Consider the following 23,709-nt stretch of genomic DNA (forward strand, 5'->3'; position numbering starts at 1 on the left):
AAAAAAAGACACCGGTGTGTCTCCTGCGGGAGGTGGGAGCGCGATGCCCAGAGCCCTGTGGGCTGCTGGGAAGAAAGGGCTCCTGACTGGGGCCTTCTCGATTCCTCCACCAGTGCTCTGGGGTCCCTGCTCTGAGAGGCTGGAGGGTGTGGGCAGGATGGGCAGAGCTTGGAGCCAGCTTGCACCTGAAGAAGCTGCCCTCTGTCACCTGATGGCCATGCACGTGGCCACGACTGTGGCCCATTTCCGGTGGCTGACACAATCCTTAAAGCCCTGACAGGCGTGGGGGTGTGGCTCGGGTCTTGCTTCAAGTTCCTGTCCACAAAAGAAGGCAGGAAGTGGGTTTTTTGGCCGCAGTGCTGGTTAGGGACATGATTCCCCTCAGCCCAGGAGTTTCTGGATCATGAAACCATAGGAATGCCACCCTTCCCCACTTCCAAAATGTCAGTGTAGTGCAGGCAGGCTTCTGGGAGGGGGTGGGCACCTGGGAGAACCCCTGCCCCTCTCCCACCAGGGACCGGGGCTGGGGCCGGGGTCGCCACTGCTGAAGTCACCCTCAAGGGGCAGTGTGGAGGGGATGACAAAGGGGCAGGCTCTGGCAATCTGGATTTTCTCGGAAGCTTGGCTTCTGTCCTCCAGTCAGCGCTGTGAGCAGAGGGGTGCCTGGGCCGGATGAGGAAGTGGGGGCTGGGCCTGCCACCGTCCCTAGGGCAGGTACTGGCGTCCAAGAAGGCCTTGCTCCCTCGTGGGGCATCCATTGTGTGGGCGTGGTGAAGGTTCTGGGCCTTTAAGCCCTTCTAGGAACGCAGCCTGCCCACACCTCCCGGAGAGGCCCCTGTTGCCACCTGCGTGATCCTTGGTCTGGAAGCTCCAAGGAGAGGCGGAGCATTCTGGGGTGCCTCTGCCTTCGTCCGCAGGTACACCCACCTCACAGCCTGCTTCCCCTGGCCCCGCCTGCCAGGCATCGCCCTGGTCATAAGCAGCCCACGTGATGCTCGGACACGGAGCTGGCCGGTGAAAGTGGTGGCCTCCCCCGCCCGCGCGCGCCCGGAAGGAGATGGAAGGAGGAAGTGAGCCGGGAGGCCTGGGCCCGAAGGCGGGCTGGCTGGGCCTGCAGGGGACACCCCCCAGGGGGAAGGCCCGGGACGGGCAGGGCCCGCCTTTGCTCCGGTCCGGGCTGTCGCTGTCGGGGCGAGCGGTGGGAGGCCGGCGGGCCGCAGCGAAGCTCCCACCTGCCTGGAGGGGCGGGGCCTGAGGCCGGGGGCGGGGAAGAGTCCGGCCGCAACCGGGCTCCCTTCTGCCCTGAGGGGCGGGGCCTGGAGCCGCCGGGGGTGGGGTCTGCCGCCGGGGGCGGGGGCGGGGCCGGCCCTCGGGAGGGGCGGGCGGCGGGAGCGCGGGCCGCAGTGTTGCCGCGGAGTCCGCCGAGCTGTCGTCGCCTCCGCCGCTATGGGGCAGATCGAGTGGGCCATGTGGGCCAACGAGCAGGCGCTGGCGTCCGGCCTGAGTGAGTGTGCGCCGGGACCTCGGGCTGCGGGCCGGCCCCGCGGGGGCTCCGAGAGTGGGGACTGAAGCAGGGAAGGGGGTGGGGTACGTGCAGCGGCGGGGCGGGGCGGAGCGGGCCGGGGGTGGGGGTAGGGTGCAGGCAGTCAGAGACTTCTGCCTGCGGAGGGGGTTCGGAGCCCCCCGCCCCCTGCCCCCCCCCCCCCCCCCCCCCCCCCCCGAGCCGTACCCTCTTCAGTCCCCCATCTGCGTCTGGACCTCTACACTGAAAGAGGAAGTTGCGGCCAGGGGAAGAGGCCTTTCGTCCTTGGTAGTTTCCGGGGAGTCACTGTCCCCCAAGGGTTGGGAAAACCCGGCATGTGGACGTCGGTGTCCGCCAAACCCCCCTCTCCCCGCCGCTGCCCTGGATCGGGGCTTTGGCCCAGCGATGGCGAGGGCCTCCCTCTCTTCGCGTCCTGGGTGGCAGCCGCTCTCCATCTGGGGCCCAGCCCCCAGGTGCACAGAAGGGCATCTGGGATTTCATAAGGTGGCTGGAAACCCCCAGAGTGACCCCCTTTCAGCTCAACTCCCAGAGAGACCGGGGAAGGGGTCAGGGCCCCCAGTCACCCTGCCCGGCCCTGTACTCAAGAGCTCTGGTTAAGGAGCGGTGGGGTCTGCACCGCAGCCCTGTACCGAAAGCAGGAACTTCTCAGGACTAGGTGGGGTAAAGCTGAGTCCCAGACGGAGTCTGAGGCAAGAGTGGGCCCAGATGCTCTGGCCCTGCCTGGCCCCTCCCACCTGGCACCTGCCACTCCCAGGAAGGGCCTGTGCCCAGGGGGGGAACGTGCTCGCAAGGAGGGTCTCAGCCCACTACCATTCAGCTGGGACCGGCCGGGGAGGGAAGGGTCGGAGGTAGACTCCCCAGCCCCACACTGTAGGAGCACATGGGGGCCCGGGGCCTAGCAGTCTGTTCCCCGTCCACACAGGTCACCCCTGCTTTTGGCCTCCAGAGTGGCTCAGTTAGATGGTGCTTCTCCCTGTCCCCAGGCATTGGGGCAGGACCCCCTAGATAGACCACTGCAGACCACCCTCACCCGCTTCCTGCAACTCCCACCCTCCCAGGAAGTAGAGGGTTCTAGGCCCTGGGGCCCCATTCCCTGAAGGCCCACTGCATGAAGGCTGGCCTGGCCTGGCCTTAGCTAACACCTGCCCACGGGGGCCACGGGGCCCACTCTGTTCACGTCCACTGTGCCGACTGTGAGGTCGAGGCCCGGGCTCAGCCTTCTTCGTCATCAAACAAGACGGTGTGTCAGAAGGTCCCCCAGGGCACTCCCGTCCCCCGGCTCCCCCTTTGTTGACTTCTCTTCTCGGCATAAACTTCAGCCCCGTGGGGCCCCTCGGGCCTGGCGAGACCCACCAGCAGGCACACCCCACAGGTTTTTCTATTGTGGAAAGCCCCATCTGACCAGACCGTGTCACCTGCTGCTCAAAGCCCTCGGTACCTTTCGGGTACACACAACGGAAGCCACTCCTGGCCGCCCCCTTCCCTGCCCCGCCAGCTCCCTCCCTGCTCCGGAGCTCCGAGGGCACCTGCTTCCTTTCTGTTCCCGGATCTCCTGAGCGGATCCTTGCTGTGCCTTGCTGAAGAGGCATCTTCTGTCTGAAGCATCTGTGGGCGGCTGGCTTTTCCATTCATTTCTCGGCTCAGATTGCCACGAGCCTGGAGGAGTCTTTGGGGAGCACCGGACGTAAAGTAGCCCCAGGCCTTCCATCACGTTCCCTGTTCCAGTTCCGATGTGTATTTCTGTTCCCCCGACAAGACCGTAAGGCCCCCCGAGAGCCGAGGCCTCACCTTTCCTTGTTCCGGTGCGTCCTGTACTTACTAGGGCTCTGTCAGCCTTGGAGGGTGACGGAGCAGCCCTGCCGTCCTGGTGGGTCACCCGTGTCTTTGCTCCCCTCTTGCTGATGGCAGGCAGCGAAACCGCAGCTCGGGAGGGGGGACGAGGCACCCAAGACAAGTGTGCTGAGTGCCCTGTTCCAGCCCCCACCCCGCACGCTGCCGGGCAAGCACACGTGGTTAATGTGTAGCAAAGCTCAGCACAGGAGTAGGAAATCTGCAGCTGGAAAAGCGGAGTGAGGTTTCAAGGTGGTGTCCGGGGGCCGAAGGAGGGGGGGCCCGGAGAACAGCGACACCGTCAGGGGCTTCGACTCTCACTCGGTGGGGTTTCAGGGCCTCTGCGTGGACACGGGCAGTTCTGGGCTACGTGACTGGACCCGGCTGGGGAGGCCCACCTGCACAAGAGACGGAGTAGGAAGTGGTCCCCTCCGAGGACGCTTGCCACCTGCAGCCAGGGCTGGAACAAGTCACCAACGAGGCAAAATCCCGGAACCCCAGGCCTGCGCTGTGTGTGGGAAGGGCTGCGTCCCCCCTACCCTGTGCTGGACCGGGACATTCCGATGAACCGGAGAGACCCGGAGGCCCCCAGCAGAGGCCAGCGTGTAACTTCCCTGCAAGGACGTCTGTCCCCGACCGCTGCAGGAAGGCAGGCCCCGCCAGGAGCCCGCACGCGCCCGCCGCGGGAGGAAGCACCGGCCCGGGGAGAGGCAGCACACACACCTCCAGGGGCTGGGGCTGCGGTGCCTTCTGGAAGACACGCGAATGTGAGTGCGTGTTTACGCCCACGACTGCGGGCACAACTGTTCAAGGAGGGAAAGGAATAGAGAATTACACAGCAAAAAGAGGACAGTGCAGAAAGTGAGCTAATGCAGAATGTCAAGAAATAAAGTCGCTACAGGTCAGTGGATGAATTGAACGCTATCTAAAGACGAGAGGGTTAGGGGCCCGTAAGATGGGGCTGGGGGCCCCTCACGCTCGCAGCCCAGAGACACAGATGGGTTATTAAATAGAGGCCAGCCGTGCGCGGTGGTGCGGGGAGACCTGCCCTGTGGGCAGGGTGGGCGGGGCAGGGGACCCCCATGGGAAGCAGGTTGGGGGGAGGGGTCTGGTGGATGGGGGGAGACCCGCCCCGTGGGCGGCGGCAGGTCCCGAGGCAAGACAGTCATGCTCTGAAGGAAGGACACAGGGAGGCAATACCCAAGGGTAATGGGTGAGCGTTTTGCAGAAACGGAGAGTCTCAGATCGAAGGAGAAAGCAGAACGCAGAATAGCGGAAAACAGATCCCTTCTTGGACACGCTGTAATGAAAATACAGACCATTAAAGAAAATCTTGCCGTTTACCAGAGGAGAAAAGTACAGGCCGAGTCAGGCCGAGTCCACACTCATCATCGAGAATCACTGCCAGAAGGCGGTGGAATAAAATCTGAGGTGCCCAGAGAAAGCCTGACTCCTGGGGGACCCCCCGAGCGATGCCCGTCAGCGGGGGGGGGAGGGTGTCGCTGAGCCCAGAACGCTGAACAGTCTGTGGCCGGTTGGAAGGGTGAATGATTTATCATTAATCACCACGGGAGGTCTGTGGGTGGGGCTGAGGTTAAGCTGGAATCCACACGTGACCCAGGAAGAGAAATTGTAAAATTTAAAGTTTGAGCAAGATAGCTGGAGGCGGGAAACGTGACACGGGGCTTGTTAGAGAGAAAGAGGAACTTCGAATCGGCCACGGCAAGTCCAGGATGGTCGGTTTGCTGTCGGCTTGAACTGGTGGAAACTGTTAAAACTCTTACAAACGATTGAAAACTATTAAACGCTGTGTCAGCTTATTCATAACGGGACAAAACTGGAAGCACGCCCCATCGAGCCGTGTACTTTAAAATGGCTGAAATGGAACCTTTCGTGTTATGTGTATGTTATCACAGTAGAAAAGGTGCCCAAAAGTAATTCTGGGGGAGAAAAGATCCAGGTCGTGCCTCCCAGAGCAGCCGGCCGGAAGCAGGACCGCAGAGAGGAAGACTGACGGATTCGGCTCGTGGGGGGGGGGGGGGGCAGGGTGCCCGGGTCCCGCAGCTGGAATCGAGGTGGAGGGCAGCCGGGCACGGCTGTCCACAGGAGCAGACGCTGGAGGTGGCAAGGGGGTGGCAGAGCCCCGGGGACTGGTATGGTCCGGACCCCACCCACCGGCTCCCGCTGCTCCGTCGCCCCGCCCCCGCTCACGTGTTGCTTCTAGGGGTCCGCGCCCGCCTGTGTCCCCTTCACGGGCAGACGTGTTGTCGCGGAGCAGGGCACCGGTGACGGACCAGTGGCCTCGCCGAGGGAGGGGACACAGGGAGAGGCGGCCGGGGCCCCTGCAGCCGCCAGCCCCGCTGACCTGCCTCTCCTCTGCCCACAGTCCTTATCACGGGGGGCATCGTGGCCACTGCCGGCCAGTTCACCAGTTGGTGGTTCGGCGCGTACTCCATGTATCCTGCCTCCGCAGATGCCGGGACGCAGCCGGGGCGGTGCTGCCGGGCTCGGGGTGGGGACGGTGCCGCCCCCGGGGGGCGCAGCACTTCTCGGTTTGCAGAATGCTGCCGCAGCCCTGGGGCCCTCAGCCCCTCAGCGGCGGCGGGGTCGGCAGGATCCGGCTCAGGCGTGGTTCGCGGGAGGCCAAGGCTCAGGGCAGGGAGGCAACTTGCCCGAGGCCCGAGGCCTGGTGAGGGCTGGCAGGTGCCAGCAGCCCCGAGGGCCGGCACTGAGGCCTCGGGGATCCCGGGGGCCCCCTCTGTGTCCCCCTTTCTATCAGCCGCCCCCCCTTGGCCAGCCCGGGGTCTGCCCGGCTGTGACCGGCCAGCCGAGGCAGGCGCCAGGGGACCGAGGGCTCAGGACGGGCAGCAGAGTGGCCAGGCCTGTCCAAACCCTGCCCGGCTGTTTCCCAGCTGTGTGACCTCCAGGCAGCAGCTGCACCTCTCTGTTTTCTCGTCGGCACAGGGGGCTCACTCTGGCCCCCGGGCTGAGCTCAGCTGTTCCTTAACGGCACGTCAGCGTAGCGGGTGTCTTCATCTGCCTGCTGGAGTACCCCCGCGGGAAGAGGAGGAAGGGGTCCACCATGGAGAGATGGTGAGTGTGCCGCCCTGCTCTGGGGGCCGCGGCCCCTCGGTCCCGGGGGGGAGGAGCTGGGGTGCGCTGGGGTGGGTGGGGGCCGCTGAGCAGGACACGGTCTGTCTTCTCTCCCCGTGTGCCCAGCGGACAGAAGTACCTGACCAAAGTGGTGAAGGTGTTGGGACCTCTCTCCAGGAACTACTACATCCGGGCCGTCCTGCACCTGGGGTGAGCAAGCTCCCACACCCACCTGGCTTCCACCGAGTCAGAGACTTTTCCAGACCAAAGCGCGGGTCCTGGGTCCTGCCAGAGGTTCCCCACACCTGTGTGTGTCACCTCATGCTGCGTAAGGACTTATTCCACCCTCCGTAGCTTGAATCAAGAATAGGGTCCGAGCCGACCGGCTCTCCGGGGCGGCCCCGCTCACGGCCCCGCGCCAGTGTCTGGGGCTTAACTGCCGGGGAGGCTGCAAACACAGGCCCCCGCTGTTACACGGCTTCCTTCCGGCATGGTGGCGGGGGCCAAGCGCCAGCACCCCAAGGGTTGCTAAGGTACAAGCGGAAGCAGAGAGCAGGTTACGGGACCCAGCCTTGGGCAGGACTGGGTGTGTCCTCCGTGCAGGGTCCCGGGGCCCGCACACCTACAGTTGGCCTCGTCCTGAGGCCAAGGCCTGGGGCCGCAGACCCCCTCTCACCTCCCCGCCACCCCACCCCAGGCTCTCGGTACCTGCCGGCTTCCTGCTTGCCACCATCCTGGGGACAGCCTGCCTGGCCATCGCGAGCAGCATCTATCTGCTGGTGAGTGGCATCCCCTGTGGTTCGCCCCCTGGCACGTGCCACCCCCGTCCCCAAAGCCAGCTGTGCAGGCAGAGCCAAGGCCGAGCCCGTGTCCTTGCTCGTGCCGGGGCGGGGTCGTGATGACCGTAGTCGCCACGTATAGCACGTACAAAGCGTGCTGGTTCCTTTGTCTACACCTCGGCCCTCCGAGGTGGGTGGCGAGGGCCCCGCTTTACAGATAAGGAAGTAGAAACTCAGAGAGGTGACGTGGCTGGCCCGGGTCACACGGCCAGCCAGGGCCCAACCGGATTGGCATCATCGTCACTCTTCTCTCATCCAAACCATCCTTGCTCCGACTTGGGGCGCCGTCAGGAGCGCTTCCTCGGAGCTCGTTAGGGGTGCCGATGCCACGCGGACATTTTCCAGAGCTGCCCCATCGGGTTTGCCTGGTTGGGACGCGCGCGAAGGCCCCGTGGTCAGGCTGTCTTTGTAGAAGGACGGCGGGCGGCCGTGGACGGTCCTCCCGCACAGGCTCCGGGGTGGGCTGGATGACTACGCTGGTGTTCGCACGTGTTCTTTGGGACGGGGCGGCGTGACGTCTGGGCTCTGACCCTTGTGGGCCCGCCCCGTGCTCCCGCTAGAGAGCCCTTCCTGCCGGCCGGCCGGCCGCTCTCCCCACTGCGGTCGTGGCGTCGCCCGCATCCAGCCCCGGACCCTCTACACGCGGGCCGGCCCCTCAAGGACCCGCAGCAGCGGAACTGCTGGGTCAGAGGTCACCCGCAGGACACGCCCACCCCGCCTGACCGCCGGTGCGCCCAGCCACGGCCGCTTTCGACTCCTGTCTGACCTTCCTTCCTCTCGGAATTGGCCTGTTCGTGTCATTTGCCCGTTTTCCCATAGCTCTTTCGTCTGTTCCTTACTAATTTGGGGGAACCTTATGTATGTTTTAATCGTGGAGGAGTTGGGAGGGAGCGTCTGACGCTGAGTGCTCCCCCCGCCCCCCTTAAGGGTCTGTTAACTTTGTGAAATCCTTCCCTGGGCGGATGAGCAGAGGTTCACCTGTGTCCGCTTTCTGGTTTGTGCATTTGCCCCGCCCCCCCCGCCCCGCCCCTGCCTCCCCCCCTCCCCCCTCCCCTGCAAACCACATTTGCCTGCACTCTCTCCTATCGGCAGTGTGGTTTACTTTTCAGGGGGGATGTGCTAGTTTTAAGTCCAGAGGTGGGACATTTATTCTTCTGCTTCATGAGTGATGTGATGCCACACTTTATTATCCATCGAGGACTGTGGGGTACAGATGGAAAGCATACATTCCCAGGCCGTCCCGGCCTGCCGTAGGGCCCCGGGGCCCAGGAGTCTGCATTCAGCCAGAGTCTGGGGTCTTCACCGTGGCTGGTGCCCCTGGGGAGGCTCCAGGGCAGAAAGGGCCCGCCCCCCCCCCCGCCCCCCTCGGCTGCCCTCCTGGGCCCCTCACTCCTCGCAGACGCCCGGCCTGCCAGACATTGTGTGATACAAAGGCCTGCCTCCTGCCCTGCCCCAGCCTTGGTTGGGGCCAGCCCCGGCTTGGAGCCTGTGCCTAGGAGTGGCCTCCACTCGTCCTGCCCCGCTTTCAGGGTCCCCCCCCCCATAACGAAGCAGCTGGAGTCCGGGGTCCTGGCTGTCACTCTGGACTTAGTGGGTTCACACGTGGGTCCTGCCCAGTTCCCGGGGGCGGGGCAGAGCTGGCCTCCGGGGGGCCAGGGCAGCCCATCTGTGACCCGGCTTCTCTGCGTCCTGCAGGCAGCCTTCCACGGAGAGCAGTGGACCCCCATCGAGCCCAAGCCCAAGGAGCGGCCGCAGGTCGGGGGCACCATCAAGCAGCCGCCCAGCAACCCCCCGCCCCGGCCCCCGGCCGAGGCCCGAAAGAAGTCCAACGAGGAGGAGGCCGCGGCATCGGCAGGCGTTTCCGGCGGCCCTCAGGAGAACCCGGTCCCGGTGGTCGACGAGGTCGTGTGACGGGCGTCTCCGGCCGTCCCCCGCGTGGGGCTCCCAAAATAAACCATGGAGAGCAGGCTCCCTGACTCCCCGTGTGCACACCACACCCAATCCCAGCTCTGCCTTCTGCATAAATAAATCCAGGATGGGCGCTCCCCGCCCCCCTGCCTCCCCCACCCCCGCCTGTCTTCACTGAACCCACAGCTCAGGACGGATGCCGCCCCCCCCCGCCCCCTCCTGCCACTCCAGCCACAGGGATGACCCTTGCCCCCCAGACACAGGCTGTTCCCTCTACTGCAAGGCTGGTCCCTGCTCAGGTGGCCTCTGGGCCTCCTGGACCCTCAGTTTGGAAGCCCCTCCCCCCTCCCCGGGGCCTTCACTCCTTCACCAGCCGACAACTGGTGTGGCCACCCACGGGCAGAGTGTCCTTCACACCCCCCACAAAGATCACCCCGAACACCTCCCGCGGGCTTGTTTGAACACAGCGGACCTTGATCGGGGGTGAAAGTGGTGCATCCATCAGGGAGCTTCTGAAAAGAGCCCTGCAGCCCCTACGGCAGTCACCCCTTAGGCTGGGGAAACTGAGGCTCTGAGGGGGGGTGTAGCCGAGCCAGAGCTGCCCGGGAGCCCTCTCCACACCTGCTGAGGCCACACACCGAGCGCCCCCGGCCGTGACCTGCGTAGTCACGCTGTGAGCCAGGACGCTCTGCAGGAGGCTGGGGTGACTGGCCTCAGGGCTGCCGGGCTCTGACGGGTCCCTGCTGCGGGGCCGAAGCCCCAGGGCCGTCCAGGCAGCGAGATCCGCCTAGGTCTCTGGCGGGGCTGGAGGGGACGTTCAGAAGCCGGAGATGTGTCCCCCCGAGCGGACTCCCCCAGGAGTTCCCTCAGACGCTGTCCGTGGGGCAGGGGGGGGGAGTCCCCTTGGTGGAGGAGGGTCTGGCCACAACACGGCCAGAATGGGAGCCCCTCAGGTGCCAAGGCCCTGCCAGGGCCAGTGGGGCACACCCGTGTCAAAGCACATCTCCCAAGTGGACGACCTCGGGACCTTCCTGGGAGGACACGAGAATCTAGGGCCGGCGGCTGCCCCCGCGGGACCAGCCGGGTGCCGAGGGCCAGGCAGGGGTGAGGGGGAGGGGGTGCCTTCAACCACCGCCCTCCGCCCTCCCACGGTGTGCTCTGGGGGGCGTTTGTCAATTTAACGACGCGTTGACACTTAAAATAGTTGTTTCGGAGATACAGGGGTACCTCTTCCTCTGGGGGGCTGGGGAGGGGAAGCTTGGGGGACCGGGAGCAGCGTGAGGCCAGGGAGGGTGTGAGGGGAGCCCCGGGGGGAACACCGAGACGGAGGCGTCATCAGAACACCGTTCGTGTTGTTTAAGAAAGTTCTAGAAGAAGCCAAAGAGTCCTTCCGGCCCAAGTGTTTTTGCAGAAAGGGTAAACCGAGTCTCGAGATGGGCCCGAGCAGCAGAGTCACCCTCCAGGCACGGGGGACACCACCGTTCGGGGCGTGGCGTCCGCCGTCGTTCCTCGGCCCCGAGGCCCGGAGCCTCGGTACCTGCCCGGGGACCCCGTGGGGCAAATAAATAAGCAATAAATACCCATAAATAGGGGGGCCCTGCCGGGAGAGAGCCCCCCGACTGTCCAGCGCGGGGTGGGGGTGGGGGGGCGCAGGCGACGCCGGCCGAGGCCGGGGCTCACCGAGCCGACCTGGGCAGGACACAGGTGCAGCCGACGGGCACGCGGATGAACTCCGCGTGGAAGGAGAAGGCCCCGGGCGTGGGCAGCCCCGTGGCCTCCCGCGAGCAGGGCTGGCGGCGCAGCACCAACAGGCTCTGCAGCAGCGGCACCGAGTTGAGCGCCGCCGTCTCGCGGCCCGTCCTGGCGCTGACGCAGCCCCTGCACAGGCACTGGGCGAAGGCCAGCTTCTGCGGGTAGCGGCTCTCGTCCGTGTCCACGCTGCGGGGACAGACGGGGCGGGGCCTCGGTGAGCGAGCCCCCTCCCCTCCCCCCCTCCCCGGCCCAGCGCCCCACCCCCGCGGGGGCTCAGGCGCGGACCTCGGCATTCTCCCGGGCGTCCCCGGCCACCGAGCCGGGCCGGACTCTTGCCCACCGCAGCGGCAAGGAGGCGCCCCGCTGATGGGGCCCCACCCACCCGCCCGGCCTGGGGGTGACCGTCCCGTCTGACAGGCGGAGACGCTGAGGCTCAGAGGGGGGCGGGGATGGCCCAGCAGCACGGAGCGGGGGCCCCCCCGGCCCTCACCGGTATCTCCAGGGGGAGATGGAACGCTGGTGGATGCCGGCTTCCAGCACGTCCTCAGGACGCAGCACCGGGCACTGGGTCCCAGCGGGGGGGCCGTCGTGCCGCCTCCTGCGGCCCCCCGCCTCCAGGCTGGACACCAGGGCCACGGGCAAAGCCTGCTCCCACTTGGCGGCCCGAGCCAGCAGATGCGGCGGGGGCTGGCCCAGAGGCAGCTCCTCGGCCGAGTAGCAGCGTGGGGTCCCGTGGGCGTGGGGGCCCCCCCAGAGCTGGGGGCCGTGGCGGGCCAGGCTGGCAGGCGTCCAGAACAGAAGCAAGAGGCCAGGGAGGAGCTGGGGGGTAGGCATTGGGGAGTCAGGTCAGGGGGCGCCCAGGGAAGGGGGCACTCACCGCCCCCCCACCCCCCGCCCCGGCTTGCCCTATTTCCTGTGGAAAGACGGGGTACAGCCCTCTCTCCCAAGTTGGGGCTAGCCCTGCAGCCCGAGCTCCCCAGGGCACCAGAGCTCCTGGGGCCCGGCTGCCTCCTGTCCCCAGCCGTGGGGGGGCTTCCTGGACCCCATCCCCACGTCCTCCGAGTGGGGGCGGGAAGCCACCAGCCCTTCAGGGCCAGGTGGCCCCGCCCAGGTGGGGGCGTGGGGAGACGCGGCGGCTCACCATGGTGGCGGCGGTGGCGGCGCTGGGCTGCAAGAGGCAGGTGCACCGGCTGCTGCGGTCCTGGAGCCTCCCGGCTCCCGGCGCCCTTTATACCTCCAGCCACACCTGGGGGAAATCCGGGCCGCTTCCTCCCGGGGAAGTGCCCGCTCAGCTTCCTCCTCCCCTCCCGGTGGGTGCCCCTGTCTCCTCCCCGCCCAGGGCGGGCCCGTGCCCACCCCCCTCCTCCTCTCCCTCCCCCGCCCGGAGGGACCCTGCCCCAGGCTGGCCACTGCCGACGGACGGGCCGGGATGTTTCGGGCACGGGGGGCCGTGGGCCGGGCGGCCGGGGTGGCCTCCGTCACTCACAGTGCCGCACGGAGCTCCTCGGGGGCCGGTCCCCCAGGTTGTGGACGCGAGGTCGGTCCTGTTTGTAGCCAACGTTCCAGGAGGGGCATCGGTGCCCGCCCCCTCCTGCACAGGTGGGAGACATTCCAGAAGGCGCTCCAGGAGCTGGGCCGTGGGGCTGTGGGGTGACGGCGCCGGGCGCCTTTGTTACCCTGGAAAGGACAGTGCGAGGTGGTCTGGTGGAGCTTTCAATGGCTGGGGTTTGGACACCACCCCCCGGGTCCCCCGGTCACTCACCAAGACCCAGGGCCCTGTGCGTCCTGGTCCCTCATATCAGAATCTGAAGCGTCCCCCAGCTGAATAGGGTCTGAGGGTGGCGGGAGGGCGTCACCTGCCGTCCCAGGACCCCGCCTGCCCACATGCGGGCAGTGGCCAGCATCCGCACCAGGCAGGCGCCACCCCGAGACTCCAGGGACGCGGAGACCCCTTGAGGGAGGAGGGCTCTCCTGGCGTCTGCACCTGTCAGTGGGCTTGCTGGGCCTGTGTCCCGGGGAGCAGGACAGGGTTAAGGGAGACCCTTGTCCCTCGCTGGCCTGGAGGAAATGCTGCTTCCGATGGAGGGATAGATGCATCGAGTCCCCAGGGCTGGTCCTCCCTCCAGCGCCCCAGCCCTCTGCTTGCATACCTCCTGCAACGGGGAGATCACCACCTGTATTAGTTTGCTAGAGCGGCTTCGACAAAGTACCACGCACTGAGGGCTTAAGATAGCAGAAATTTGTTCCCACAGTCTGGAGGCCGGGGTCTGAAATCATATTGTCGGCAGGGTAAGTGGCATCTGGGGTCTCCGAGGGAGGACCCGTCCCACCTCTTCTCGCTTCTCCTGGCTGCTGCTGATTCTCAGGGTCCCTTGGCTTGCGGCCACGACACGGCCCCTCCCCTGTGCCCCCATCTCGCCTTCTGCGTGAGGACACTCACCTCAGTCAGAATGATCCCATCTCAAGGCCTTCACCATAGCTGCATCTGCCAGGACCCTTTTCCTGGATAAGGGCACGTTCTCCAAAGGCACCGGGGCCAGGACGTGGACATACTTTGGGGGGGACACCGCTGAGCCCATGACCGCCTCTGCAGGGCGGATGCTGGCTGCTGTGCTCTGTGTGTCAGCCCAGGCCGGCTCTCCAGGAAGAGCCTCCTCGGGCCGAGCCGACGGCTGCCCCCTGCACCTGCAGGGGTGCTCGGGGGTCTCCTCCCTTGAGGGCAGGGACGGTGGGGTGGCGCACCTGCCACGGCCCCGGCACGGAGCTGCCCCTGGCGCCTCGGTGTCCCGTAAGTGCCGCAGAATGGGGGGAAGGGGCTGAGCCCGGGTCCCCAGGGAGGAGAGTGGGGGGACGGCGCCCCAGTCGCGGGGCGCTGGCAGATTGACCCCAGCCTGGAGGCTGGGGGGGGGGGGGGGGGCAACGTGTGAGGGGCTCTCGCTGCCCTTTGGCCAGGGGGGTCTGGCCACACATGCACGTGGGTCTCCTTTATGAACTGAAGAATATGCCGTGGCTGCCAGGGGGTCCACACCCGCGAGGCCCCAGCCTTGCCCCCTGCCCACACCAGCCCCCCGCGAGATGCGTGTCAACATCTTGTGTGTCTTTTCCGAACGGCCCACTGGGTGGGCACCGCGTCCAGTGGAGGAACCGGGGGCCAGGCTGTGCGTTCCCCCCGCTTTGTGACACCAGGGCCACCCAGCACTGTTCCCCGTGGTCCTGACAGCCAGTTCCGGGGGTAGACGCTGCTCAAGGGGACCAGGGGCAGAGGAAGGGCCCGGGGGGGCCGGGGGTCCTGGCCAGCCCGACATCAAGGTTGCATGGATGCAGGGCGGGGGCCCAGGTGGCACCTCATTCCTGCGGGTGGCTGAGGCAAGCACAGAAGTCCTGGGTTGGGCAAGACTGGAAAGGCACCACCAGAGGAAGTCGGAGGGCATCCCGGAGGCGGTGTCCCAGAAGGCCCCGCCCTCAAACCATGCCCCTTGGAACACAGGCCTCCTTCAGCTCTGAAACCCCTGAGCACCACAGGCTGAGCCCCTCCTGCTGAGCGAGGCCGCCTGTGGGCTGGTGGCAACGGTCACCGGGGGGGAGGCTGGGTGTAGGGAGAGCAGGGGAGGGGCAGGAGCAGGAGGAGGTGGAGGCCCGGGGGAACTGGGTACAGGGGAGGGTGCAGGAGGGCATGTCCAGCCGAGACGTAATGACTGCAGGGGGGCTGCTGTGAACGACCAGCGGGAAACCCACAGCAACTGCATTTTCACCAGACCGAGCTGCCACGTTAGCCCGTTTTCCCTCATGACGTTGGAGATCGTATTTCACGTTTCAGTGACGAAAATACAAATTAGAAAATGAAACCCTTCCGTCTTGCTTTCATCCACTTGAGAGAGAGGAGGAGAGAGGGCAGGGGGGCTTGGCGCAGGGGCAGGCTGGCTGGGGGAGGAAGGTGGGAGGGCCCACCGGGGTGCTGCGGGGGTGGCTGAGGGGACGGGGCAGGCCTGGTCTGAGCGGCCAGAGGAAGCGTTGAGCGGTGAGTGAGGTCAGAGTTCCAAGAACGGGAAGCAGCATGTGCAAAGGCCCTCGGGTGGGAGGAAAGGCAAGCAGGCGTCGGAGGGGATGGGTCAGCACGTGTCACGCGGCGGGGCCCCCCTAGCTGTGAAGACCGTACCTGGACACGGGGGGCGGCCTAGGGGACAGACACGGAAGTGGAGGGACGACCCTTCATTATCCCCACTGTTTTACACGTTAACCACACGAGCCAGGATCTCAGCCATCGTGTTCCCTGGAGGCAAGGATGCCCGAGGACCCATTACATAACAGAGGCCTTCCTTTTCCCAGACGCCCGGCCCAGAATGTTCTTTCCACCAGACTGGGCGGGGGAGAGTTGGCTTGGGGTGCGGCTCTTACCCTTCCCCGGACAGGCACCTGCTAAGTCTAGCCAAGAGGAGCCATGAGCCCAGACGGCAAGTTCCAAACTGTCAGTTTCGACCAGGCTGGGGTGGAGCGGATCCAGGGCTCTGGCTCGAGCCGGGTCAGGGTGGCGGGGCAAGGAGGGGAGCGCACACGGCTGGGTGGTGGGCTCCCCTGGGGGCTCCCGGCTTTACAGTGGCTATCACTGCCGGCGGGTCGCGGGGTCTGGCAGCCCAGGGGCACAGCGCACGTCGGGACAGGCTGGCCCCCAAGCCGTCCCGGGTTCTGGCTTTGTGTCCCGGAAGGCCACCTACTCAGAGGATGGGAGTTCTCTCCGAACCTGGCTTTGACCCGATGGCAAACCAGATAAGCTTTGGAAAGTTGCCGCGACACGTAATCGAGGCCACCGTGTCGGGAGAGGAATCCCAATTCCCGCAGGATGTGGACGGAAACCGGAGCACGACCTGCTCAGGACGCTTGGTGGTGTGGCCGGTCTGGCAGTACACCCCCCACCGGGCCCCTCGCTCTGACAGCCAGCCAGCCCTGGGGCCGAGCACCCGAGCGCACTGGTGCTGGACCCAGCTCCCGACCCGGGCACCGTGAAGCGCCCCCCGGCACCAGGACGGGGACGGCAGCACGGGCTCCAGGGGTTGTGCAGCACCTGAGACCTTGTTTCAAAGCAGCCTGGGGGCAGGAGGGCACCGCGACGTGGGGGCGCCCCGAGGCCACGGCACTCCTCTGCGAGTTTAATCCACACCAGAAGGCGTCCACGCTCCGTGGCCCTGGCCCCGATGGGGCTCTCCAGGGGAGAGCGTGAGCACAGCCTCGCTCAGACCTCACGGTCCGCCTGTGCTCTGTGGCGGGACGTCTCCCGCTCAGCTCAGCGCACCCGGGGGCGCGGTCACTCCGCCGACTGCACAACAGCTTCCGGGCAGGGCCGGCCTAGCCTGACGGTTGTCCCTCCTGGCCTCTCCGCCCCGGGATCCACCTTGGGGAAAGGCGGCCACCGGCTGGCTGGAGTGTTCACGAAGCCCTGCCGGGGCCAGGTCCCCCTCGAGGACATGAGGTGCCCCACCCAGGGGGGGCCCCCCGTGTCCCCAGCCTCCAGCAGCTGGAGGCCGCTAACCTGCCAGGTGGGCCCAGCGGGCGCCGTGGGGCGGGCGACAGTGGGGGCCCGAGTCCACGTAATCACCACCGGGGCGAGACGGCTGCTTATCAAAATACTTTATTTTAGGAGACCCCTCAAAAAAAGACCCTCCACATTAGACAGACGCCCAACAACACCCTCGGTCTTTTTTTTTTTTTTTTTTTTTTTTTGGTCTTTTCTATATTTTTTTTTTTTCCTTTTTAAATCAACTAAAACAATCTGATGCTTAAAATAAAAGACAGGAAATATTTCCCAATCGGACTTCAGTCAAGAATATATATCTATTTTCTGACCCTGGGGGCGGCGGGGAGGGGTGGGGAGGAGGCCGGTAAGGAGCAGGTGCTCCCGGGACCCCGGGGCAGGAAGGAGCGCGGGCAGAGGACCGGCCCAGGGCAGGCTGGCTGGCAGAGGGCAGGGAAGACCCGGGCAGGCGGAACTGGGCGCCTGGGACTTATAATTTACATAAAACTGATGCCGTGTCCTTGTTCCTGCCGCCGGCCGGCCGGCCGGCCTGCCTGCCTGTCTCTCGGGACTTCTGCTCTGGGCTGGGGCTGGTTCGGTCTGGTCTGCTGGGGAGGAGACCGGGATTCGGCATCATCTTCGTTACGTGTGTGTGGCTTCTTTTCCAGCTGAGAAACTTTTTTTTTCTTTTTTAATTTTTAAAAAGAATCACAGCCAAAATTCGACGTTAACTTCAAAATCCGAGAAGGCTGTGCTTACCCTATTTATAAAAACACGAGAGTCTCTAACTCTGGCGGGGGGCGGGGGGCCGAGCCCGCGGGGCCCCTACACCTTCCCGGGGATCTTGGCCCGCTTGCGAGCGATGGCGTCCTCCACGGCTTTGAGCTGTTTCAGGAGCTCCTCGCGCCGCGACAGCGTGCTGGCCTTCCCTGATTTGGTGCCGGCGGAGACAGCGGTGGCAGTGCCGGCGTCTGAGGCTTTGCCGGGCACGCTCGTGACCTTACTGGAGCTCTTGGACTGGGGTGACAGCTGGCGCTTCCTGCAGGGGGTGGGCGGGTTGGAGGGAGAGGCCGTCAGAGGGTCGGAGCGCCGTCCCCCCAGCCCCCCACGCCGTGGGCCTCCCAAGGTGGATGGGGCCCGCTGGGCACTGGCGGCCGTGGAGACAGGTGGGCTTCCGGCCGGCAGTGCTCGCTCCAGCCTGGCCGCGGTGGGAGGGGCCCTGGGTCGTGGGGCGGAGGGGACACGGCGTCCGGGGCTCGCCTGGAACCTGCTGACCTGTCCCACCGCTGCCTCCTCGTGGTGGGGAGAAGCCCACACTGACTCGGGAGGAGCCCCGAGGGCCGGGGAGGGTGGGGGCTGTGCGGATAACCGAGTGTGCACCCATCCGGACCTCCGGCCTGAGGGTGTAGTGGGGTGCGGGAAGGGGCTAGGCGGCCGGTTTCCTGGCGGAAGCCAATCTCTGCTCCTGCTCGCGGGGCCGACGGGGAAGGCGGGAGGAGCTGGGGTGCCAGAAAGCCTGGTGCCCCGGGGCCCCCTCATTCTAGGACCCGCTGTGGGGTTGGCTCTGCCGGCCTCCACCTGGGCAGGGAAGCTCCGGCTAGCTGACCCTGCGGCGACAGCACCTACATGGTGTGCCCAGGGCAGGGGTGGGGCACTCACCGGTCTGGGGGGGCCACGGGTGCCTTAGAATTCTGGCCTCTCTGCCGCTCTGGCTTCGGGGAGCCGAGTCTCCCACCCGACTTGCGGTCCCGAGAACCTGGACGACACAGGATGAGGTGAGACCTCATTCTCGATTATGCGTGAGCCAGCGGCGCGGGGTGGCGCATGCGGACGGGGCCGGTGGGCTTCCCGCACGCCGGCGGCCCCATTCCAGAGCTGTGGCAGCTCACGGGAAGAGGCAAGGGGCAGAGGAAGGGGACGGGGCAGCACGGGTGACGTCAGAGGTGAGACCCCGGGAACCCACGTGGGCTCCGTGCTTCCAGAGCCAGCGCCAGAGCGGGACACGGGGAAAACACAAGTGACACCACCAAGTCGGAGGCGTCCGTCACACTGCTGTCCAATGAGAACGGAGGGCCCGCAAGAGGGCGCCGGGCGGGGGGTTCGGTGCCGGGCCGAGCACACAGGCTCTCACGCCACTCGGTTCTCGGTCCGGGCGCGCACGTGCGGTGGGCGCCCCCCTCCTGCTCCTGGCGCCCCGGGGATCCCGCCGGCCCCCCTGCCCAGGTTAGCAGGGAAGAGACGCCCTGGCAGAGCTCCAGTCTGCACCGGTCTCCAGAGATCGCCTGAGTGCAGGCGGCTGGGTCAGACTGTTTCTACGGCAGCCCCGAGGCCCGCCTGCCCCCTGCGCTCGCTCGTGGACCGGGCTTCCCAGAGTCCGTGTGTCCCGCGCCATCGCAAGAGAGGAGAACCAAGCCACCGCCTCTCATCCAGAGAGTGAAGACGTTTTCGAAAAAGAAAACGATGATAAACCTACTAACTTCTGTTTATGGCAATTTAGTTATTTTTTTCATAAAAAGTGGTATTTATGTTAAAACACAATAATCTACTGTTTTATTTTAACATAAGCACACGTTGAAATCTCCTTCTTAGCTTTAACTCTAGCACGTCAGACACTGACAGATGTACCCACACGATCGGTTCCTGGGGGTATCTTTCAAGGCCCCTCGGCCTCACTGGACCCTGCAGGGCTTGGGGCTCACCTCGGTCTGGGGACAAGTTAGCACGCTTGGCCGGAGGAGGACTTTGCCTGTCTTTGTCCGAGGGTTCATACCGCTTCCGGCTCCCTTTGTCAGCCGCCTGAGACAGAGAAGGGCACGGTGAGGACCCCGGCCTGACCTGCTGGCCACCACGCGGAAGCAGCCCGGGCGGACGCAGGGTGCCCACAGGACCCCGAGAGAGGCAAAGCCCAGGGGTTCGGGCCTTCAACCTCTGCAGCGAAGGTGCCTGCACAGACACCGTGTTTCCTGGGGGCCACCTGCCCGGGAAGGCCTCTTGCCCTTCTAGTCCCATGCAGCCTTGGGGACGCCAGCTCACAGAGCCCGAGTCCACTTTGCTCCCTGCCCCCGGGCTGCACTGTGGGAGTCGGCAGGGCCCGGGTGTTCGGGGAAGGGCCAGGGGGAGCACCCACCGGCCCCGGGACGCTCGATCTCCCAGGACGTGCCACGGGGCTTCATCCCCACACGCGTCCCCCCGTCCCCGTGAGGCAGTTGGCCGGGGCAGGACGACGAGCTAGCTACGTAGGGCCACCACTCCAGGCCCTCGGTGGTCTAATCCTAGGAGTCAAGCGGCCTCAGCGAACAGGACGGCCCCACCGAGCGGGGCTCCCGGAAGCACCACCAGCAGCGCCCACGGCCTCACCTTGTTCAGCAGCGTCAGCTTGATCTCCTTGTGGGCGACGAATGAGCCCTGCTGGGGCTGCCCGGGGGGCGCCTGCTGGGGGGCCGCGGGCTGCGGGGGTTTCCCGCCTGCAGAAGGCTTCGAGGATTTGGGCAGCTGTGCTGACGAGTCCCTTTTCCGCTTGTCCTCTTTAACCCCGTCTTCTTTCTTAGACTTTCCTGCCGACGACAAACGCTAAGTCACGGTCGCCATCCTGGCACGGCGGTCTCCCGTGGGCCACGGAGGAGGCGCGCGTGTCAGAGCTGGGGGGGGTCCCTGTGCTCTCCTGCTGAACCAAGCGAGGCCGGGCGCACACCCTCTTTCCACAAAGGGCCTGCCCGCCTCTGCAGCCACAATGCCCAGGACGCGAGGAGCCCCCTGTACCTTTCTCCTTCTTGGTCTGGGCTGGGGTGGGGGACCGCGAACTGGCTGAGGACACGGGGCTGGCCAGGTCTGCGTACATGTCGTCTGAGTCCACGCTGTGCACCGAGCTGCTACTCGACGTGGCGCTGGACACCGAGGAGACGCTGCTCACGCTCAGGGACCTGGATACACACAGGCACGTCTGCATCCCCGTGGCCGTGACCGCACGACGGCCGGGGGCGAGAGGCCACGGGGGGCCGGCAGCGGGTCTCCACGTCCACCTTCCCCAGTTTCTTTTTGAGGCACGTGTACCCACAAAACCTGAGACTTCAGGAGGTGCTCGGGTGGTTTAGAGGGGCCACACGGTGGAGGGACGCCCACGTCCCTGAGTCGAGGGCCCCTCGCACTAATGCTCAGCCACCCTGTCTGCCGGGCAGGGTCGTCGAAGCAGGAGCCAGGCTGGCAACGGCAGAGCCGAGGGCCCAGGTACCGAGGCCCGAGGAAGGGGAGGGCTTTGACCTGCAGTCACACCGCACACCGGAGCAGGGGCCACCCCGGCCCAGCACGGGACCGGTGGCCCGTCTCGCAGGCGCCGCTGCCCCCACGGCTCCCGCCACGAGGACTCCCCACGTGGCAGGCCGCGGAGTCCTGTCACTCTCAGAAAACACCGACCACCGCTTCCTAGGTCCTCAGACCCCGAAACGATCAGGGGAGAAAGGGAGGACCCAGTTTTGCTTGAACACTGGGACTTTAAACCTATTTTAGGAAGATGTGGGCAAAAGGATAAACCACCTGCTGCCTAGAAACAAAGAGAAAGTTCGATCCAGGAACCCGAGCGCTGGTCTCACACGGTCTTCCCTCCAAACAGTTTAAGAGCAGAATTCTTTCCCACTCATTCTTTTCCCGGATTTGGTTACAGGCCGTCGGCCGAGTGCCTCAAGCATGGGGTGGCGGGGAGGGCTCCGTGCTGGCCTCAGGCCTGCTGAGCACCTCCGCAGGCGTGGGGCTGCCGGCCAAGGTCCCTTGTCTTCTCGGTCCGCGTGCTGCCCCACAGCACCTCGGGGGGGAGGGGGGGGGCGGGCGCGCGGGTCTGGGGCGGGAGAGGCGCGGACAATGACCTGGATCTGGAACTAGAGCCGCTGTAGCTGCTGCCGCTGCCGCTGCCGCTGATGGTCCGCCTGCAACACAGAGAGGTGGTGCCACGGCCGCCTGTCCCTCCGGTCCCCACCCCCCCACACCCCCCACCGGTCCCCGCAGCCACAGGCCCAGGTGCTGCTGCTCTCCCGAGTGGGCGGGGCTCTGCCCTTTCAAGGCTGGCTTCTCCACAAAACAAAGATGCCAGCCTCTGCTCGAGTCCCCCGGCAGCCTCTCTCCGGGGGACTCCTTGGTGTCGAGGGGGCGCCTGCGTCCCGCACGGCCACACCTTCCCTCTCAGGGGCTTGCGCCTCCCAGCACGCTCGCGGGGAAATCGAGGGCCGGCAAGTCCCTCAGCTCCGGCACCAAAGACGTAGAAATCTCCAGAAGGGTACCCAGAAGCCCCGTTCGCTTACCTCCTGGGGGGGCTCCTAGCTGGCCGCTCTCTCCTCCTGGCTTCCCGAGGGTCTCCTGGCTTGGCGGGCTCGGGGGCCGGAGCAGTGGTCTTAGGGGCCTGTGGTGGGGCTGGAGGAGGGGCTGGCTTCTTCATGGACTTCTCTCTGTGACAGGAGATGGGGGGGGGGGGGGGGGGCAGACCCGGCCTAACAGGCGGGGACGGGTCCTCGAGGAACCCTCGAGAATGACAGCTGGTGCCGTGCCTGCTGGGGATGCCCATCTCGGGGCTGTCCCCGGGCCCGGCCCGCTCAGGCGTGGGGCCCGCGCTGCGGTAGGGGAAACAGTCCCAAGGGCTGGTCGCTCCGGTCAGTGTGGGGGAAATACTCTGCCAATCGTTTGGGTGGGGCGAACACTCAGTTCGGGAAACAAAGCCCGGGCAAAAAGCATGCCGCTCGGCACAGCGTCGGGGGCGAGTCAGGTTCGGTGCGGGCCCGGCCGGGGACAGCCTCCCGCGGGCCGGCGTGTCTGGACTGCAGTGGGTGGCCTCCCACGTTTGTCAAGTACATCAGGTGGCACAATTTGGACGGACGTGGTGCCGCTGACGTGAGTTATCCCTCGACGCCATTCGCGTTAACGCTTTAAAAGCGGCTACTCAGGACTCGCTCGCCAGGAGCGTGAGCGGCGTGGCCCGGTCGGCGGGCACCGAGGGGTCGGGTGGCGAGCAGGCGGGGCCCCTGTGCCCAGCTGCGCCCCGGCCTCGCCCCGCCCGCGGGGCCGACCCCACCACTGGCCTCCCGGGCCCTGCGGCGCTCGGAGGGGAGCCCCCTGCGTTCGGCTAGGCGCCACCCGCCAGGTGCCGTGGTGCCTGTGGCGCTCCGCGGTGTCTCCCGTTTCCCGTGCTAGTCCCACGCGCCGGGAGCAGGGAGAGTGAACGGTTAGCCCGGGGTGGCGGCTACCCCCTTCCACGTGTCCCGGACACAGCCCCGGGAGGGCGATGGAACCGCCTCCCGCACGGCCCGGTCTCCTGGCGCCGCCGCCCCCCTTCTAGGGCCTCACTGGGGCCTCTTCACAGTTGGGGGGGGGGTGGGGAGAGAGGGAGGCAGGGAGAGCGCGGAGGGCCTGACCCCCGGGGCACTTACCCTGCTTTCCCGGGAGGCGGGGCCGGGTCCCCCTTGGTTCTGACGGAAGGTCTGTGTGGGGAAGGCGTTGGGGACGGGGACGGGGACGAGGAAAAGGACCGGGACCTAGAGAACAAACGGACACGTGAGGAGGGAGCAGTGCGGTGCCCTGGTCCCGACCAAGGCCAGGGACGCTGCCTGCCTTCGCAGAAGAGGTCACGGCAAGTCTCGGCCTTGGATTTAAAACGGCTTTCGGGTGTTCCCGGTCCTCTCCTCAAACAGCAGCGGGAAAAGGAGTCACCAGGCCGGGGGTCCTGCTGCCCTGGGAGCCGCGTGGGCGGGACAGCAAGGACACACACAGCCCGACCTGGCCCGGTGACAGCGGTGGGACAGAGGGCTGCGCGAGGGAGCCGGGCACGGGGGCCCGGGGCGGGGGTGGCTCCTGCTGGAGGACAGTCTGAGACAGTCTCCGACGTGAGCAGCAGGACGGGGGCGCTGGCCGGGAGGCTCTGAGGCCGGCCAGGCTGCCTCCTCCGTCCCGGGACCCAGCACACCCTCCCAGAGGAGGGAGCCTCCGAGAGGCTCCGGGTTTGCCGATTTCTCCCGACCTGGAGACTGTGGCGCAAAACGTGCGACGTTTTCGGCCAAACGAGCAACAGCTAAACGCCTTGAGCCCCTGAGGTCACCGCACGGCGGTTTTACAGACAGAGGCGCGGACACGTGCCGCACTCTCCTGTCCTCACGCTCGCTCGGCTGGGGCCGCCCACCGTGGGAGTCCCGAGGGAAGGCCTTGCGAGGCCACACGACCCCACGCCGCTGCCTGGGGCATCCTCAGAGGCGCTGCTACGCAGC

The 23,709-nt window shown here is 66.2% G+C and overlaps 3 protein-coding genes across 5 annotated transcripts in view; 1 reads left to right on the forward strand and 2 right to left on the reverse strand.

Annotated features, from left to right (window-relative positions):
- The first annotated feature begins 1,042 nt into the window (after positions 1–1,042).
- LOC115502231 (cytochrome b-245 light chain) lies at positions 1,043–9,371 on the forward strand. Of its 3 annotated transcripts, none has more exons than XM_030297408.1 (6): positions 1,043–1,070; positions 5,760–5,829; positions 6,392–6,466; positions 6,593–6,676; positions 7,164–7,245; positions 9,001–9,371. In XM_030297408.1, exons 1-6 carry the CDS (start codon positions 1,058–1,060, stop codon positions 9,214–9,216), a joined length of 540 nt encoding a protein of 179 aa, XP_030153268.1. In that variant the 5' UTR covers positions 1,043–1,057; the 3' UTR covers positions 9,217–9,371. The 3 variants fall into 3 exon arrangements, with proteins under 3 accessions (XP_030153268.1, XP_030153266.1, XP_030153267.1); XM_030297406.1 differs by lacking the exon at positions 1,043–1,070 and adding an exon at positions 1,381–1,504; XM_030297407.1 differs by lacking the exon at positions 1,043–1,070 and adding an exon at positions 3,712–4,274.
- A 1,518-nt stretch (positions 9,372–10,889) lies between these two features.
- IL17C (interleukin 17C) lies at positions 10,890–13,379 on the reverse strand. The gene is made up of 4 exons (XM_030299214.1): positions 13,296–13,379; positions 12,107–12,133; positions 11,456–11,784; positions 10,890–11,151 (listed from the first exon to the last, which is right to left on the reverse strand). Exons 1-4 carry the CDS (start codon positions 13,377–13,379, stop codon positions 10,890–10,892), a joined length of 702 nt encoding a protein of 233 aa, XP_030155074.1.
- Positions 13,380–16,570: 3,191 nt separating this feature from the next.
- The window catches only part of ZC3H18 (zinc finger CCCH-type containing 18), a 57,359-nt gene continuing 50,220 nt past the window's right edge, over positions 16,571–23,709 (reverse strand). The window contains 8 exon segments of the mRNA XM_030297600.1: positions 16,571–17,510; positions 18,131–18,227; positions 19,171–19,267; positions 19,829–20,025; positions 20,231–20,391; positions 21,328–21,387; positions 21,760–21,903; positions 22,879–22,983. Of these exon segments, the coding sequence (XP_030153460.1) occupies positions 17,297–17,510; positions 18,131–18,227; positions 19,171–19,267; positions 19,829–20,025; positions 20,231–20,391; positions 21,328–21,387; positions 21,760–21,903; positions 22,879–22,983 (1,075 nt within the window). The 3' untranslated portion in view covers positions 16,571–17,296.

The sequence above is a fragment of the Lynx canadensis genome, chromosome E2 (genome assembly GCF_007474595.2).
Source record: "Lynx canadensis isolate LIC74 chromosome E2, mLynCan4.pri.v2, whole genome shotgun sequence".
In the NCBI taxonomy this organism is placed as follows: Eukaryota; Metazoa; Chordata; class Mammalia; order Carnivora; family Felidae; genus Lynx; species Lynx canadensis.